The sequence below is a fragment of the Protopterus annectens genome, chromosome 16.part0, assembly GCF_019279795.1.
Source record: "Protopterus annectens isolate FY-2018-M chromosome 16.part0, PAN1.0, whole genome shotgun sequence".
Classification (NCBI taxonomy): domain Eukaryota; kingdom Metazoa; phylum Chordata; order Ceratodontiformes; family Protopteridae; genus Protopterus; species Protopterus annectens.
This window is the reverse complement of record NC_056750.1, coordinates 639,613,199-639,633,167: the sequence shown is the minus strand read 5'-3', so window position 1 is coordinate 639,633,167 and position 19,969 is coordinate 639,613,199. Positions and strand designations below refer to the sequence as shown.

The 19,969-nt window shown below is 41.1% G+C and overlaps 1 protein-coding gene across 1 annotated transcript in view; it reads right to left on the bottom strand.

Annotated features, from left to right (window-relative positions):
• REC8 (REC8 meiotic recombination protein) overlaps positions 1-19,969 on the bottom strand; it is a 1,573,438-nt gene that overhangs the window by 1,518,198 nt on the left and 35,271 nt on the right. Inside the window, exon 2 of the mRNA XM_044058157.1 lies at positions 874-953. Coding sequence (XP_043914092.1) covers positions 874-953 — 80 coding nt within the window. The remainder of the gene's footprint in view (positions 1-873; positions 954-19,969) is intronic.

Sequence of the window (19,969 nt, the reverse complement as noted above, 5' to 3'; positions counted from 1 at the left end):
AGAAGTCATCAGGGATCTGGGGACCCAGGTTGACAGTAGCCTTTCGTTTGACACTCATGTTGCTAAAGTAGTTAGGAAAACCTTCTACATTGCCCACCTGATCATGAAGGGATTCACATCTAGATCAAGGGAGGTCATCGCCCCCCTGTACTCATCACTCATTAGACCTATGATTGAGTACAATGCCCCATTCGGAATGTATCTGACCAGACACCTGCAGCAGCTGGAAAGGCCCCAAAAGTTCCTCACCAAAAGGATAAAGGGTCTCAAAAATATGTCTTATGCTGCCCGACTGAAAGAACTCCAGCTCTATTCAGTCTCATACCGCATGCTCAGAGGTGACCTGTGCCTGACATATAAGGCCATGTCAAACCCTGATTTGATGAATATGCTTCACCTCAAAAAATCTAGATCCCTCAGAACCACAAGCCGGTGACTTAAACCTTGACACGGTTATTAATAGAACATGCTGGAGGGACAGATTCATCACCCAGAGACTCCCTATGCTGTGGAACAAAATCCCGGTACATGTGAGGCAGAGCACCTCGCTGGCCTTGTTCAAGAGGAATCTTGACCAATGGATGGGGGATCGCAGATATACCCCAGGGATTACTTCAGTGTCACTGCTTGACAGAGGCACAGCAAAATAATAGGCATAGTTTTATTCAAACTAAAGGGGTGGCGAAAGCCAAATAACTATGGGCTAGGCTTATAAATGCCCTTGGGCAGATAGCCTAGTATGAACCTATGAACCTATGAAATCATTTAACCAGATAAGTACTCCTGGGCAGAGTCTGAATAAGGTCCATGTAAATCACTGCTCTACACCAGTGCACAAATACAAATAAAATAAAACAAAACAAGAGTACTAACCTCAGTCTCTGGCATCAGAATGGGTTCCACTTCCTTCAGTGTTATGGCTTCTGGAGAGGCTATTGTCACTGCAGGCTCTTCTACAACAAACAAAAAATAAAAGTGACAATGGCAGTTGATTCTGCCAAGAGAGATAAGAGGATGCATTGAAACGTTTCCTGTCAGATAGTCGACAGCACTACAGCAGCAGTAATAGTGTAAGGACTGTTTCATCCAAGATCTCCAAGTCTGTGCCTCAGAATATGTACCCCCTGCTGTTTTAGGACCACAGTCCCTTGGCTGCATCAGCCATCTATTCTGGATAGTCACTCTCTTGACTTTTACATGTCTTGCTGAAGTTACAATTTTGATGTACAGAATAATGCAAACACAAAAGAAAACCCAGAGGCCAAGAGTGGAGGTTTTGCACAACATTACACCAATCACAATCCTGAGGAGGCATACAAAAATAAGACTGGAAGTAAGGGTGGATCAAGCACGTAACCACCTGCTTGCCATACTGCTGTCTCACTTACTAAGGTAGCAGTGACTACTTTATTTAACTGCAAATCGTTACAAAACACACTGGCAACAAGAACTCTGCAAGCACTGAATCTCAAGCAGTTCTCCAGACCTGCCTACTTAATAGTAGACCCAGTCACTACATAAACAAAACTGATCTGGAAAAGGAAGTTTTAGATCTGCAGATAACCCCTAATTTAGGATTGGCAAATGTATGTAAGGCAGACCAAGTTTCCATATAAAAAAACATTATCTACTGACATTCCTAAAAAAGTCTATAAAAGTCAACATTTTCCTTATACAAATGGCCTTTGGGACCATTCAAAAGGATTTTTCATACCTATCAAAAAAGAAAGCCATGCAGTTAAATAACCACTTAAAGAGACATTGACTTGACATCTTTTGTCCTCACTACTCTCCATAAAAGAAAAGAAAACTCACTGGTCCTTTCAAAAAGTTATAACCGATAGTACAATGAAACTGACTCTACAAATCCACAGCATGAAAATTATCTTTATTTTGCTGAGTCATAAAAGAAAATTAAAACAGAAAGCTGTTCAAGTTCAGAGAAGCATAATAGGGGAAGATGGTATGGTAGGAAACATATGGAAAATTAAGTAAGACAGTTAAATGAATAAGACCTGAATTTCAGAAATGGTTAAAAGAATAAGGGCCATTTCAGGACAGGTGTTTTAATGGATTCACTTCAGAATCTCAAATTTCAGTATCTTGAGCCCAAGAAGTGGAATCCGCAAAACAACGAAAACTAAAAACCGCAAAATTCAAAACCTTGAATACCGGAAGTTTTGAATTTTGTGGTTTTACTACACCTACACACACATACACAATCACTCTACTACATAAAAGCAGGGGGGCAAGCCCACCTGCACCCCCCCCACTTAAATATTCTCACTCCGAGGTCGCACTACATACAAACACACACAAACCACCACCGCACAAGCTACTTTCTCTTCACACACGCACACACACATCACAGCAACAAAACACACCGACACACACCACAGCTCCTACCCAAACCCCTTAACACACACACACACACACACACACACACACACACACACACACACACACACACACACTTACCTGAATACATAACCACAGTGGAACTTTAGAAGCGTGAAATTCAAAACCTCCGGTATTCAAGGTTTTGAATTTCGCGCTTCTAAACTTTCCCTATTATGTGGATTCGGCTTCTTGGGCTCAAAATACTGAAATTCCAGATTTCAGTATTTTGAGCTTCTGAACGGAACCCATTTTAGCTCATTCAAGTTTATAATCACCATTTCTGAATACTTACAATTCACACCAATAGTTCCTTATAGCATCCAGACCTTTTGGAGCCTGGCTTCTTTAACCAAGTGGCTTAACAGCCAATAATAGGCAGCATTAGAAAATGCAAAGAATTAAAATAACACTAAGAATGCTAATGTAAGATGTCTTGCATTAGAGAAATCAATCAGTTTGCCAGTTATTCATATTTATGTTCATATTTTCCTAGCTGAGAACCCCAAGAGCTTTTGAGGGTTATGGTATGAAATTCCATGGTGGGAGATGACAAAATTCATTTTCAGTGTTCATTTATATCACATACAGGAGATACTGTTAGCTGGCTATTGGTAATTATGAAAATAAACAATATTCTATATGTACTTAATATTTCAAAAACTAAGAAACTGTTGCAAGAACCTTTGATGTTCTTGAAGATAACTGTCTGATATTTACACTGTAAGTTGCACATCTTCATTAATATTTAGTATTATTTATATTGCTAATAATACAATTAAGCATATTTTTCACATTTCTGTAACTATCTCAATACATATGCACTATTGTTGATCTCTGTCTGCATTTCTCTTTGGATTTCAGTTATTCATTTAGGGTTTGGTTGGCTCTATTTTTTATCTTTTTCTTCTACTGAATTTTCTTTTAAGTTTTTTTTTTTTTTTTTTTTTTTTTTGAGTTTTAAGACGTTTTGGCTAGGATCAGTTAGAAAAGTTACAAAAGAATTCTCTACAGACAATTAATAACATCCAGGTAAATAGTGAGAGGAGCTGAGAAACAGCATTCCCAATTAAACTGGAAATATTTAAAGACATCTTTATTTAACTGTAGTGCATGTTTGACTTGCTGTTCTCTGCCTGACTATTGCTGATCTATGTCTGCATTTGATTTACACCACTCACACATCCTACTGTTGTACTTTTTATACTTTGTGGCTTTTGCGTTGCCCACTACCACTGTAAATCTGATTTTGGACACTCCTCTCTGTCCCATCTCATCAGCTCATTCTACTGAGCACGGAGAAATCAGCTGGGAAGGCCCTCAGCCTGGGTCTTTTCAACTTGAATTATATTTTGTTTCCTCCCTTCCCAAGTACTTAAAAAATGCACTTTATTCAACTGCTTTTACTGTATCTGTGCTTCTTCCTACTTTATTTAGCTTTTTGCTGCACATTGTTAAAGTCTTCAGTTGCTTTTTTTGCTGCATTTATTACTGCTTGTTAGTAGCCTGATTAAAATGCAACGTATTCTAAACCTCTGTTTTGATTTAAGCACTTGGGCTTCAAACTAGTTATCTCACAAATGGAAGGTTTGTGGTCTACACTCTTTTGGCAGGAGAGGTGGCTTACATCATTCGGAGTTCAGAACTGCTGGTTGAAGGCTTATTGTGTCTGTTATTATAAAAGTACCCTAAGTTCTAGTTTAAGCACTTGGGCTCCATGCCAATTACTTTACATTAAGAGGGTTTGTGGTCTACACTCTTGTGAGAGGACAGGGTAGCTTCCACTCTTCTGAGCAGGGAACTGCTGGTGAAGGCTTACTGTGTCTGTTGTTCCAAGTATCTTTGTTCTGATTTAAAACACTTGAGTTCCAAACCAGGTATTTTACATTAGGAGAGTTTGTGGTCTACACTCTTGTGGCATTACTGTCCAGACAGTCTTTTAAACTATGACAGCATCTAGTTTGCCCATAGCTGAGCGTTGCTCATCAAGTTCCTTGTCTTATTGATTTGTTCAATATTTAATAAGTTTTCCTTACTCCTCCCTAGTAGATCAGTAGCCATAGATATGCACTTCCTGTCCCTTTCTGTGGCTAGTCTGGTTGAGATGGATATTCTGAGGCATTGTAGCAATTGCTTCATATACACTGACAACTCACTTATTCTTAATAAAACAGATACAGTATGTAAGAGATGTAAATACACCAACACCAGAGGCAAAACTCTATCATACAACCAAAACTAATTCTATAGAGGTTGTCAGTGACACTTGCACCACACCTGCACCACAGGATAAAGACCCTACACATAAAACCAATTATGCTGAGGCACTTAACCTTCCTAAAACACTAAGATCTCCTGCACAGTACAATCAAAGAAAGGGTCCTCAGCAATCATGTAAACACTCCGTTAAAACATCACCCTCAGTTGTATATAGTAACACTGCATCCAGAGCCTCCACTGCTAAGCCCTTAAGGCAAACCAGCATACGGCCAAATTTCCTGGTCATTGGTGATTTTATAGTGAGGCACACCGAAGTCCACCTCTCCAGACTGAGTAAGGAGAGCGCCACGGTTAGCTGCCTTTCCAGGGCTAGGATCCAAGTCACACAGGCACTCAGGTCACTGATCCACAGGTACCAGTATGACTCTGTCATATTTATACGGGTGGTAGTGACCAGAGATGTATCCTCCCCTTGACTATATGAAGTGAGACATGATTGAGCTCACTGATTATGTGTCTCAGGCAGGTATGAGGCTAGCACAGGGCAACATTCTCCAAGGATGATGCTACATTGCCAACAGAAATTATAAGTTTTAACAACTGGTTAAGTTTCTGGGGTCAATCCAGGGGAAGTACAATATTTGACTGCTTGTGAGGACATGGTTAACAGACCATGCTGCTTTGCCAGGAATGGTCTGCAATTAACTCCTCTAGGTTTTCAGATACTGGCAAAGACCTTTTACACCCACACACTGCCTTTTTTTTAAGTAATATGACAAAAACTAAATATACCGTACCGCACAGAAGAACTGTGTGACTGCTGACAAAATAAATGCAAGTCACAAAGAGTAGTATAATAAATGCAGTCCACAGATTAGGCAAGAATTGAGCAACCACAGTCATAAAATGTAAAACAACCACATTTAATTACATCTTCAAGCTTCATCAGACCATGAAACAGACTGGTATACAGAACATTTTAAAACATAAAAGAACCAATCAAATGGTTCAAAATGATGACATCACAACCTAGTTCAAATCACTACATTGTAGCAGAGCCCCTAGTGGATAGACAAGATATAAAACTTGTATCCAGTTCCCAAATTTTGCATGAACAGTAAAGTAACACAGTTCATAACAACATATCCATTGCCTAGCTAAAAAGCTAATCTACTTTCGGTTTAAACTGCAAAGTGATAATCACTTGTCAAAGCAAAATTCATGTGCATCAAAAACTTAAAAGGGCATAATAATCGCTCTTGAAATGCGAGACAAGTGTTAACTGTAAGACACTACTAATACAGTCAGTGGCACTCGGTACAAAAGATGTTAATAATAGGGCGGCCTTGGTGGTGCAGCGGTTAGCGTTGTCGCCTCACAGCAAGAAGTTCTCCAGTTCGATCCTCAGTTGGGGTGCCTTCTGTGCGGAGTATGCATGTCCTCCCTGTGGTCGCGTGGGTTTCCTCCGGGTGCTCCGGTTTCCTCCCACATCCCAAAGACATGCTGTATGTGCATTGGACACTCTAAATTGGCCCTAGGTGTGAGTCTGTGCATGTGTGTGCCTTCTGTGGAAGGTTGGGCGCCAGGCTGGCAACTTGGCACCGTAAAACTCCACTGCCAATCATGAGAGGACACGTGATCCGCTGTGGCGACCCCTAACCAGGAAAAGCCGAAAGAAGAAGAAGAAGACAAAATATGTTAACTTTCAGAAAAGCTTCATGAGCACTGTCAAGCAGTCAAATAATACATAGAATAAATAAAACACATATAAGATGTATGGTATATGTTACACAAACTTAAAACCTACTCAATTAAGGCAAATATGTCTAAACTCCATGGTCTTGGTAAAAAAACATATGGTGCATTAGAAAGCTATTGCACCTTATTAGGCAATTGATAGCGTGAATATATAAATATCAGATAAAACTGGTACTCTTCTTAGAAGAGACAAAGCAACTACTCAACACATTATATTATTCAATCTAGGGACGAAACCATAACTAGTCATATTTCTAAGATGCAAGTGTACTGATGTTATAAATATAGTAGAATGACTACCAAATGATATCAACACAAAAATCTTATTGGCATAAAGAGGTATGTCCCTAAACTCTGCATCATACACTCACTATGTGTTATACGGTACATACATCAATCTGTATATCATATAGAAGACTTTTGAAGGGTAAACAGTCTATCTATAATTGATGTAAGTATGTTTCCATAAACTTAATACATGGAGGGTACATATATCGTGTCTTACAACATTGTGAAATACATAAATATATCCAATATGTAACAACGGGTCGACACTGAAGTGTCTTCGACCCATAATGCTTAGCTATGATGTTCATATCAAAACAGAATGTTCACAGTATAACATTACCATACTAATCTTTAAATTTCTAGGCTCATTGCCTCTACCTATCGTATATACTTGAGGTATTCTTAAACATATGTAATTCTCTAGACAATGTTGGTGTGTGTATAAAGCTGCACTTTAAAGATTAGTATGGTAATGTTATACTGTGAACATTCTATTATGATATGAACATCACAGCTAAGCATTATGGGTCGAATACACTTCAGTGCTGACCCATTGTTACATATTAGAGATATTTATTTCACAAATTAATGTTGTAAAGCACGATATATGTACCCTCCATGTATTAGGTTTATGGAAACATACATCAATTATAAATAGACTGTTTACTCTTCAAAAGTCTTCTATACGATATACAGACTGATGTATACACCATATAACGCATAGTGAGGGTATGATGCAGAATTTAGGGACATACCTCTTTATGCCATTAAGATTTTTGTGTTGAAATCATTTGGTAGTCATTTATAACAGCAGTACACTTACATCCTAGATATGTGACTAGTTATGGTTTCGTCCCTAGATTAATGTGTTGAGTAGTTGCTTTGTCTCTTCTAAGAAGAGTACCAGTTTTTATCTGATATTTACATATTCACGCTACAAACTGAAGACGCAAACTGAGAAAAACAAAAAGAACAGGAGCAGTCAACTTTCGCCAAGCCAAACAAGTGTAGCCACAGGATAAACGTATCTTTATTAACGTGAAGCGCTTTTCGTCGGCTCAAGAAGCAGACTTCATCAGACATAATATAAACCATACCAGTATACTTATTATAGTAGAAATGCATCACCAAATTGGAACAATTAATCAATTTACTCGCTAATCAGTCTCAAATAAATTAAAGCAAACTTACTTCATACATTCACTATAGCTAAACCCCACTAAGCTTTATATTAGTCAAAATATGTAAATATATCAAAATGTAAATCCTAACCAGTACAATTTAATAATATTTAAATTCATTAATGTTCCAAGAGTAAAATAAAATAAGTTTAAATAATCTAGTAATTAGGTAAAAAATTAATATATATATAAATTAAGTGATCTAAAAACATATAAATTTTAAATATATAAAAAAGTAATAAAGTAGTCAAAATATGACTGTGTATAGCATGAAAGTGACAATAATATTAAATTGAATACTTCAATATATATATAATACTTCTGTAAACATATGCAAATAATGTTATCTATATTCATATAAATCAAGTGCTTAATAAGGTGCAATAGCTTTCTAATGCACCATATGGTTTGTTACCAAGACCATGGAGTTTAGGCATATTTGCCTTAATTGAGTAGGTTTTAGGTTTGTGTAACATATACCATACATCTTATATGTGTTATGTTTATTCTATGTATTTTTTGACTGCATGACAGTGCTCATGAAGCTTTTCTGAAAGTTACTGTTAACATCTTTTGTACAGAGTGCCACTGACTGTCTGCATTAGTAGTATCTTACAATTAACACTTGTCTCGCATTTCAAGGAGCGATTATGCCCTTTTAAGCTTTTGATGCACATGAATTTTACTTTGACGAGTGATTATCACTTTGCAGTTAAAAGAGGAAGTAGATTAGCTTTCTAGCTAAGCAATGGATATGTTGTTATGAACTGTGTTACTTTACTGTTCATGCAAAATTTGGGAACTGGATACAAGTTTTATATCTCGTCTATCCACTAGGGGGCTCTGATACAGTGTAGTGATTTGAACTAGGTTGTGATGTCATCAATTTGAACCATTTGATTGGTTCTTTTATGTTTTTAAATGTTCTGTATACCAGTCTGTTTCATGGTCTGATGAAGCTATTTAGTGAAAGCACTTACCGTTTGTAATTAAATGTGGTTGTTTTACATTTTAATGACCGTGTTTACTCAATTCTTGCCTAATCTGTGGACTGCAGGAGTTCCTGAAGATACTACTGAGTGCTAGAAAATAGTAATAAGAAACTCCACTCCCTGCAAGCCTTCCTCTCCTCTGCAGAGTGTAGATATCCATGAAGTACCAGAGACGAGGTTTAGTGCCATGTAGACTACTTTGGCAGTGCAAGGTTATAACACAAAACACACACCTACATTTGAAGAGGCTCTCAGTAAAAACATGCCCAAGCAACAGGGACCTCCAAAGCAGAAACACAAGCAACCTCCACCCCCCCAACACAACCCAAATGACACATAGCCCACAAACTCAGTGTGCCACTCAACCACAGCCCATAAGGCATAACAACGTCCCCAACACTCTAGTCATAGGTGACTCTATAGTCAGGCACACTGATGTTCCACTCACCAGGCTAAACAAGAAGAAAGTTACTGTCAGCTGCCTGTCGGGTGCCAGGATCCGCCACATAACGCATGCACTCAGGTCACTCCACAACAAGTACAAATATGACTCTGTCATTGTCCATGTTGGTATGAATGACCCGAGACGTACCTCCTTGGACTACATGAAAAGGGACTTGAGGAGCTGTCCAATCTTGTAGCTCAGGCAGGTATGACCCTAGCCCTGAGTAGCATCCTGCCATCACCCAGAATGATACCACAGTACAAGGACAAAATGATTGACTTCAACAATTGGCTAAGCTTCTGGTGTCATTCTAATGGGATCCAGTATCTGCCTGGGATGACATGATCGACAAGCCACGATGCTTTGCCAGAGATGGCCTGCACCTGTCGCCCCTGGGATTCCGGATACTGGCTAAGGCTCTAGCCACCCCTATAGTGCCTTTTTTAGACAAGGTTCAAATGACAAACTCACCACCCTAACAGGTACAGGCAAGAAGAGTCTGAGGGTATTGCTACTCAATGCTAGAAGTCTAAACCTCAAAATGAACTCTCTCGAGGCACTCCTTAAAATGGAGAACATCGACATCTGCGCAGTGACAGAGACCTGGTTCAAGGCTCCTGAGAGTACCCCTGCATTACCAGGCTATAATTCATACCACACCTTTCGGCCACCTAACCTGGACCGAAACACTAAAGGCGGAGGCGTGTCCATATTCATTATGGATATCCACACCTCCAGGCTAGTTGCTCAGCATAATGCATCCAAGATTATCCAAGTGCAACTAACTCTGGGCAAGACCGCAATCCAAATTGTAGCTTGCTACAGATCCCCCACCATGCCCCAGGATTCCCACTCCTCATTTCTTAATACACTGGAAAATATTAGGGTACAACCTAACACCCTAATAATGGGCGATTTCAACTACCCTACCATTAACTGGGAAGACTACTCGTGTACCAACTCTTGTGTTCAACGTTTTCTGGAATTCATAAATTCCAATGCCATGGATCAACTTATCCACACCCCCACCAGGGGCAGCAATATCCTAGACCTGGTTATTACCAACATGGGCAACTGGTGCTCCACACCAGAGGTCAATTCCTCGTTGGTCAGATCCGACCATAAGCTAATCACCCTAGACATCTACATCCCTCCCCTAACCCCCCCCCCCCCATTAGGGAAACCACAGTAAAAAATTCTCCAAAGCCAACTTCACACTTCTTAAGACAGAAGTGGCAAACTTCACGACACCCATGCTGACGGACAATAGAGGTATGACTGCTGAATCCTACACAAATGCACTTTATAAGCACTTACATGAGTGCATGGATCGTGCAATCCCTAACAGAACCAAGATGCTATCCTCCAAAAAAAGGAAGCCAATCTGGTGGTCCCCTGCCATAAACAAACTCTACAACAGAAGAAAGAAACTGTTGCAAAAAAGAGTAAAATCCCATGATTGGAGAAACTCCCTGGTCAGCTTCAGTAAGAAGCTGAGATCCCTCATAAAATCCTCCAAAGCTAGTTATGAAAACAAAATCGCCACTGACTCTAAAGACAACCACAAAGCATTCTATAGCTATGTCAAGAATCTCAATGGCAATCTGCTCTGAGTTACAGCACAATGGCACTAAATATACAGAACCAACGGATATTGCCAACATCCTGGCAGATAGGTTCAGTGCTAACTTTACCCCTCTGTCATCCCCTAAAGGGCCCATCTCTATACCAGAAGAATGCAAAGTTCCTGTAATCACGGCTGCACAGGTAAAAAACACACTATCCAAAGCCAAGAACACAGCATCCATGGGACCTGACGACATCCCAGGCTGTGTTCTACATGAACTATAGAACGAACTGGCACCCCACCTAAGTACCATGCTCAATCATAGCCTCACCTCAGGCTATGTGCCCACTGAATGGCGTGCAGCGACAGTTATCCCACTCCACAAAGGGGAAGTCACAATTGACCCGGGAAACTTCTGCCCCATTAGCCTAACGAGCCTGGTCTGCAAGGCTATGGAGCGTATCATCATGGAACTTATAAACAATAACATTGGTAATCTCCAAACTCAGGACCCCACCCAGTTCGGGTTTGTAAAAGGCAGATCATGTCTCCTAAACCTGATAGACTTCTTTGAAGCAGTCACCAAAGCCATAGACGAGAGTAAGGTGGTTCACACAGCCTATCTAGATCTCGCAAAGGCTTTTGACACCATCCCCCACTCTGGAATTATAGATAAACTCACTAAACTAGGTATAAATCCCTATGTCACAAGATGGGTTGCCAACTGGCTCACTGACAGAACCCACACTGTGAAAGTAGCAGATTCCAAATCCAGCTTCAGACCAGTGACAAGTGGAGTATCACAGGGTTCAGTCCTGGGTCCTCTCCTGTTTGGTTTCTACTTTTCTGAAGTACAGGCCAACACAGAAGGTCTTTGGCTAACGAAGTTCGCAGATGACTGCAAACTAGTAGCCATAATCGAAACAACTAACGATGTGGACATCCTACAAAAAGGCCTCACTGAGACAGATGGCTGGTGTCAAAGCCATGGCCTCAAGCTCAATGCCAAAAATCCATTGTCATCCCCTTTGATAAAAACTCTGTACTCATGAGTAACACATAGGTGGTAGTCTACTTAACAGTAGTCTCTCCTTTGATAATCACATCGCAACAGTAGTCAGGAAATCCTTCTACGTGGCACACCTCATCACAAAAGGTTTCTCATCCATGAAAAAAGAGGTAATTGTTCCCCTCTACTCATCACTCATTAGACCCATTATAGAGTACAACGCCCTTTTTGGTATGTACCTCACAAGACATCTACAGCAACTGGAAAGGCCGCAGACATACCTCACAAAGAGGATTACCGGCCTCATACAGATGCCTTGTGCACACCGTCTCAAAGAACACCAGCTTTACTCTGTCGCATATCGCTTACTCAGAGGTGATCCCAACCCAGAGCTGTTGGACATGTTCCACTTAAAGAAATCCCAATCCCTCCAAGCTACATGCTCTAGGGACCTAAACCTTGTCACCACAAAAAAACAACATGCTGGAGGGATAGATTCCTGCCCCAGAGACTTCCCATACTCTGGAACAAACTACCCATCTATATCAAACAAAGCTCCTCAATAGAACTCAAGAAAAATCTTTATGATTGGATGGGACATAGGAAATTCACCTCAGGGATCACTTCTATGGCTCTGCTCAACAGGGGCACAGGAAAATAATTTTCTTGGGTAGCGAAAGCCAGGGTAACTTTTTGGCTAGGCTTATATAGGTCCTACGGCCAATAGCCTAGTACCTACCTGTGAAGGAGTAGAAGATTGATACAGTCATCCCCTCCACAAAGAAGGTCCAACCACCAGTGTGGGTAACTACAGGCCCATAAGTCTGACCAGCCTAATATGCAAGGTCATGGAAAGAATCATCTTGGACATGATAAATGAAGACCATATGTAACCTGCAAAAGCTGGATCCATCACAGTTCAACTTTGTTAAAGGAAGGTCATGCCTATTAAATCAGGTGGACTTCTTTGAGAGAGTCATCAAAGCAACGAATGATGGCAAGACTGTGCACATAGCTTACCTTGACCATGCAAGGCTTTTGATACAATACCTCACTCGAGCATAGACAAGCTCATTAAATTAGATATGAATCCTTTTATCACCTGCTGGATGTCAGACTAGCTCACTTGATGTGACTCAGAAGGTCAAAATATGTGAAGTCACCTCCATCAAGAGGCCAGTCACACACGGAATCCTCCAGGGCTTTGTACTGGGACAGTTCCTTTTTGGCATCTATTTCTCTGAAGCAAAAGCAAATGCTGAAGGTTTATGGCTGATTAAATTTGCAGATGATTGTAAGCTGGGGGTTATCATCGACTCCCCTGCAGACACTAGCATTCAAGTAGACTTATCTCTGACTAACAAATGGTGTCAAAGCCGTGGTCTTAAATAAAGCTAAGAAATGCATAATTGCACCCTTTGGCAAGTCAACCATTCAGGCTAATTACCATGTTGATAATACACCCTTAAGAGTCAAACCAGTGGTCAGGGATCTGGGTACTAACACAGTAGCCTTACCTTAAACCACCACGTGGCCATATTGGTGAGGAAATCCTTTTATGTTGGGCAACTTATAAATAAGGGCATGGTATCTAGATATAAAGAGGTCATTATCCTGCGGTACTCTGCCCTTATTAGAGCAATCATGCTGCAGTGCTCCCTTTGGTATGTACCTGACCAGGCATATGCAGTAATTACAGCAACACAGAGGTTCCTTGCCAAAATGATAAAAGGCGTAACAAATCTGCCTTACACACAGCACCTTAAAGCTCCTTCCCTCTACTCAGCCTCAGATTACTGAGGGGTGATCTATGCTTGCCTTACAAGGCATCAGCAAAACCCATGCTTATAAATAGCCTGCAAACAATATCAGAAATACAAGGTCTAAGGACCTGAACTTTGTCGGTGACTTAAACAGAACATGCTGGAGGGACAGATGTGTCCCAGTGACTGCCCCTCCTATGGAAAAGGTTTCCCATCCATGTGAAGCAGAGTTCATCTATTACCCGATTTAAGCGCAGCCTAGACCAGTGGATGGGGAATAGGAAATTTATACTGGGCCTGGCACCCATGTCCCTTACAGACAGAGGTAGCTTATAAATGCCTGGCCCTCAATACCCTCTTTAGATAGAGGACATCATTATTCTTTCTGGAAAATTTGGCTTAGCTTAAAAAGGGGCCCCAGGTCATTAGCCTAATAATTTATGAATATATAAATCTATGAACTGAAAAAAATACCCTTTAAAATGTTTAAAAAAACTTTACAAATATTAAAGAACATCCATTACCATCCTCAAAAAAAAAATAAACTGCTGTGAATGGTAACCTGATGATGAAAATATTCAGGTCTGACTACAAAAGAGTGACAGACAGATACTGAAAAAACAAATTAAGGTTACAGTACTGGGGAAGCAGGACTCTACCTCTAAACCAGCGAAGAAAATGCTGTCATGGGTGCTATACATTTTGTTACAGTTTAACTTTGTCAATGATAATTTTGGTGTGAAACTTGTTGACGAATTAAATTATGCTACTGTTGAATTGCAACAGGTCGACTTTAGTATAATCTAATGTTTTTCCCTTCTCTGTGGTTGCACAACCTTGCAGTTGACCACTCAATTCTATTTAACCACCTAACTGACATTGGGATTAACTCCAACACTACTCCCTGGTTCCAAAATTACCTATCCAACAGACATGAGCCAGTAAATTTAAACAGTACATCAGCCACCACTCCCTTACTTAAAGGAGTCCCTCAATACGCCATACTGGCCAGTCTTCTTTTTTCCATTTTTATAAACAAGCTTACACTCAACCTTCCCCAACTTCCAATATAACTATATACTGATGACATAGTTGTCTTCTGCTCCAAACACAACACTCAACTCAGTTCATTATGATCTGTAAAATGATTTCCTCTCTCTCAATAACTGACTCAGTCGCAAAAAAAAAAGTATATATTACTTAACTCCTCAAAAACTAAAACTAGGATCTTCGGAGCCTCCACTAAAAGGCAAGAGAACCTCATCTGATTTCTTATTCTTGACCGCCTTAATAATGCGGTTGAACAAGTTAACACCTTCACATATCTAGAAACCTGGTTTGATGCCTCACAACTTCCACTACCATTTCAAAAACACCTGGAAAAAAGAAATTCCCTAATCCTTTGGGCTTACAAAACCTCCTCTTTCCTCTCCCATCAATCAAGAAATGCTACTGGCAAGGGGATTCTTCTAGACCAACTTGGATACTGCCTACCTCGTAGTATCTGCTTGTAAAAGAAACTGTACCACCATCCAATTTATCTCCAACTCCATCTGCCGCTTCATTACCCTTTCCCCATAGTATGAACACAGTCTTACACTAGCCAAAGCCAAATGGCTGCCGGTTCAGCAATGAGCCAATCTACTCCTTAGCTTTCAACTTCTCCAGCTCCTGAAAAAAACTTCTGCCCTTCTCTTTCCTCTAGCTTACGTAGAGGGCCTTGGTCATATAACCCTTAGATGTCGTAGCCACCCAGGGTCTTTCCTGCAATCATCTAAAACAAGACTGCAATGCTCTAGTCACTCATCTTCTAATCTTGGGCCCAAACTCTGGAGGGATTTTCCCTCAAATCATAAAGACCTCTCTAACTCCTCCTCCATCCAAGCTCAACTTAAAGAATATTTCACAGCACAAACTGCTTGTAAATGCTCTGCTTCAGGTCACATAACCTAGTTTCCCTAATCTCATACACATGATACTTATTTCCACTATAGCATACCTCTTTCTCTAACTCCTAACATGCTGCTACTCTAACTGATGTAAATATTATACGTAATAATTTTCACCGACTACCTTCCTATATTAAAGGTGTAGTTAATATATAACAGAAACATGGTTTTAGTGTTCTCTTTTATTGTATTTTGTTCCACTTGATGTGTGTTCACTTTCTGGGCTGAGACCAAAATTGGTCCAATGGCATCAGTGTTCCACCCCAGTTAAACTAACGGTCTGGGGGTGTGAAGGTACAGCCTCCATGCTGGGAGATGACAGTGACACCCCCCCCCCCCAAGTAAAATTATTTGAAATGTTTGGGCAGGGTAAGTCTGCGATTTTTAGGCTGGATAAGTTTGCAGTTATTTCTGTTTGAGGCAGTTGGGAGTGCTGAATTGGGTGTACTGGGTGCGTTTCTTTCCTTTTGTACAGTTATGTTGATGTTAACGTGAACTGTTGTTTTTATTTCAACAGTGTAATAGGTTTAAAACTGCATTTTACTTGAAGAAATTTTATTTTAAAAAGTTTGTTTATTTTATGGTGTAGGGGTATTTGTGATCATCTATGCTGGCAAATGTAAACGCATTGTTTACATTTTCAATTTGTGTGTTTAGAAAATGACTTTGATGTTAATTATCATAGATGAGACTGATGTGGTGTTGTATTTCAATGTATCTTATTGCATGACATTTCATAAAATACTTGGTGTCACAACATCTCACTGAACTGCTTCTATGTAAACGGAAATGTATGAACTGTACCGCAACACAGACCAGGACCCCCACCTATTAGGAAAATTGGAGTATACACAACTGGATGCCTAAAAGACTTCATGGATTGGTTAGATGCACCAATAAATACCCAAAACAGTACAAAGGAGGCTTCCCACCAATAACTGCAGTTGTTGAAATACAGTCAGCAGCAGCTGCTGAGAATATAAGAAAATGTAATAAGAATTTTAAATGCCAAAGTAAGACAAGTTCTGCTCAATCAATGCAGAATGATACTTAAAGTACAGCTGTGTAAGAACTTACCACAGCAAAAGTCTCACTATCAATTTTACAGTATTCCAAATAGATGGATTTTCACTACTGACATTCAACCGGAGTACCAAAGTTTAAACCTTTCCTGGAGCACACTCTCAGCTCACAACTGTAGGGGGTATATTAATGAATGTATGAGCCTAATTCCTCAGACTATCTCTAAGCCAGCAGCCTGAAGCCATGTGAGAAATAAGTAGTCAGCTAGGGGGAATGAAGTAGCAGATGAGAGGGCCCCCTTGGTCCTAGGGTCTGCCAGACAGGCAGGTGTAAAAAAAAGGAGAAAAGACCAGAAAAAGGGAAAGCGGGTGGGAAGGAATACTGCAACACAGTGATCAGTATGAAACCTGCTACTTTGCACAACTGTACTATGTCCTAACTATAGACACTGTTGCAGTACTCCAAAGAGATGGGGGATTCACAACGCTTAAGGGAATAGAAGCGATTATATTTGAGAATGTTGAGAGTTGTTTAAGAGTTCAGAAAAGACTGGACTACAAAGGCAAACATGGACCTCGAAAAAGCAACTATTCTGCAGTGTTTACAGAAGATGTGCTCAAAGACCAGGTAGCAGTTTCCAGAATTGTCTTAGGTTCATAGGTTCATACTAGGCTATCTGCCCAAGGGCATTTATAAGCCTAGCCCAGAGTTTTGTGGCTTTCGCCACCCCTTTAGTTTGAAGGATACTATGCCCATTATTTTGCTGTGCCTCTGTCAAGCAGCGACACCGAGGTAATCCCTGGGGTATACCTGCGATCTCCCATCCATTGGTCAATATTTCTCTTAAACAAAGCCAGTGAGGTGCTCTGCCTCACATGTACCGGGATTTTGTTCCACAGCATAGGGAGTCTCTGGGTGATGAATCTGTCCCTCCAGCACGTCCTATTAATAACCGTGTTAAGGTTTAAGTCTCTTGCCCTTGTAGTTCTCATGGATTTAGATTTTTTGAGGTGAAGCATGTTCATTAATTCCGGGTTGGACATGGCCTTGTATGTCAGGCACAGGTCACCTCTGAGCAGACGGTAAGCGACTGAATAGAGCTGGAGTTCCTTCAGTCGGGCAGCATAAGACATATTTTTGAGACCCTTTATCCTTTTGGTGAGGAACTTTTGGGGCCTTTCCAATTGCTGCAGGTGTCGGGTCAGATACATTCCGAATGGGGCATTGTACTCAATCATTGGTCTGATGAGTGATGAGTACAGGGGAACGATGACCTCCCTTCATCCAGATGTGAATCCCTTCATGATCAGGTGGGCAATGTAGAAGGTCTTCCTAACTACTTTGGCAACGTGAGTGTCAAACGAAAGGTTGCTGTCAACCTGGGTCCCCAGATCCCTGATAACCTCTTCTGTGCTTAGTGGATTGCCACCTATATGGTAGCTAGGGGTAACCTTGTTTTTCCCAAAGGGTATGACTATGCATTTTTTGGCGTTTAACTTTAGGCCATGGCTCTGGCACCAGTTATCCATTTCTGTAAGACCCTTCTGAAGGATGTCTGTGTCAGATGTGTTTTCGACTATGGCGCCCAGTTTGCAGTCATCTGCAAACTTTGTCAGCCATAATCCTCCTGTGTTTGCTTGTACTTCTGAAAGTAGATGCCGAACAAGAGTGGGCCCAGGACTGAGCCCTGTGGGACACCACTTGTGACAGGCTTTGAGTCTGACATGGCGCCAGCAACTCTGACCCTGTGGGTTCTGTCACTTAGCCAGTTTGCAACCCATCTTGTGACGTATGGGTTTACATTTAAGCTGGTGAGTTTTTCAATGATGCCTGAGTGGGGTATTGTGTCGAAAGCCTTTGCCAGGTCAAGGTAGGCTGTGTGGACTGCCTTGCCCTCATCAATGGCCTTGGTGACTGTTTCGAAAAAGTCAACCAAGTTTAAAAGGCATGATCTGCCTTTGACAAAGCCAAACTGGGTTGGATCCACTGTCTGCAAGTCCCCTATGTCTTTATGAGTTCCATTATGATCCTCTCCACAGCTTTGCAGACTAGACTTGTCAAGCTGATGGGACGGTAATTTCCAGGGTCGGTGGAGGCACCGCCTTTGTGAAGTGGGACCACAGTTGCCGTACTCCACTCCTTGGGTACGTATCCTGAGGTCAGGCTAAGATTAAACAGCTGCCCTAACTGAGGGTTTAATTCCTCATTGAGTTCGTGGAGCACACAACCGGGGACACAATCTGGTCCCATGGATGCTGTGTTTTTCGCCTTGGAGAGAGCAGTTCTCACCTGAGCGTTTGAGATGTTTGGGGGGCTACAATCCTCTGGTATAGATATCTCTCCTTTTGGGGGGGAGGGGGGGGAGAAATTTGCACTGAACCTGTCAGCCAGTATGTTGGCAATGTCTGTAGGTTCAGTGATTTTTACATCATTTTGAACTAATTCTGAGCATATCTGGGAGTTTCCTCCCAGGTTTCTAACATAGCTAAAAAAGGCCTTATGATTGTCTTTTGAGTCCTTTAGCGACTTTTCTCTCAAAATTTGCCTTGGATGATTTTATGAGAGATCTTAGTTTTTTACTTATAATGATCAAGGGTGTCTTCCCTTTTATGGATTTTGCTCTATCTTGCAGTAGCTTCCTCCTTTTGTTGTAGAGCTTGTTTATGGCTGGGGTCCACCAGACTGGACGCTTGCCTTTGGTACAAAGAGTCTTTGTTTTGTTTGGGATTGCCTGTTCCATGCAGTCCTGGAGGTGCTGGTAGAAGGCATTTGTAAGTGATTCAGCGGCTTGAGTAATGGTTTCCGCAGGCTCGGGGGCCTTGAAACCACACTAGTCTTTAGAAGTGTGAAGTCGGCTTTTGAGAAGTTCTTCACTGTGGTCTTTTTTATCTGGGGTGGGGGCGGGATGTGGACTTCCAGTGAGATTAGTTTATGATCTGATCTCACCAATGAGGGGTATACTTCCGGTGTTGAACATTGTGACCCCATGTTCGTGATGATAGATCCAGTATGTTTTCTCCTCTTGTGGGGATGGTGACTAGTTGTTCCATGGCATTTGAGTTTATGAACTCTAGGAACCTTTGGGCTAGAGTGTTGGGGCTTGAGTAGTGATCCCAGTCTATATTTGGATAGTTGAAATCACCTAGTATGATGGTGTTTGGAGATGCATTTATCCCCTCCAGTGTTTTCAGGAAAGCTGTGTGGGGTTCCTGAGTTTGAGAGGGTGGCCTGTAACATGCTACAAATTGCAGAGCAGTCTTGCCTATGGTTAATTGCACCTGGATGGTCTCCGATGCATCGTGCGTTGCCACCAACCTTGAGGTGAGGGTGTCCTTGATGAATATGGACACCCCCCTCCTTTCTTGGTGTTGTCCGGA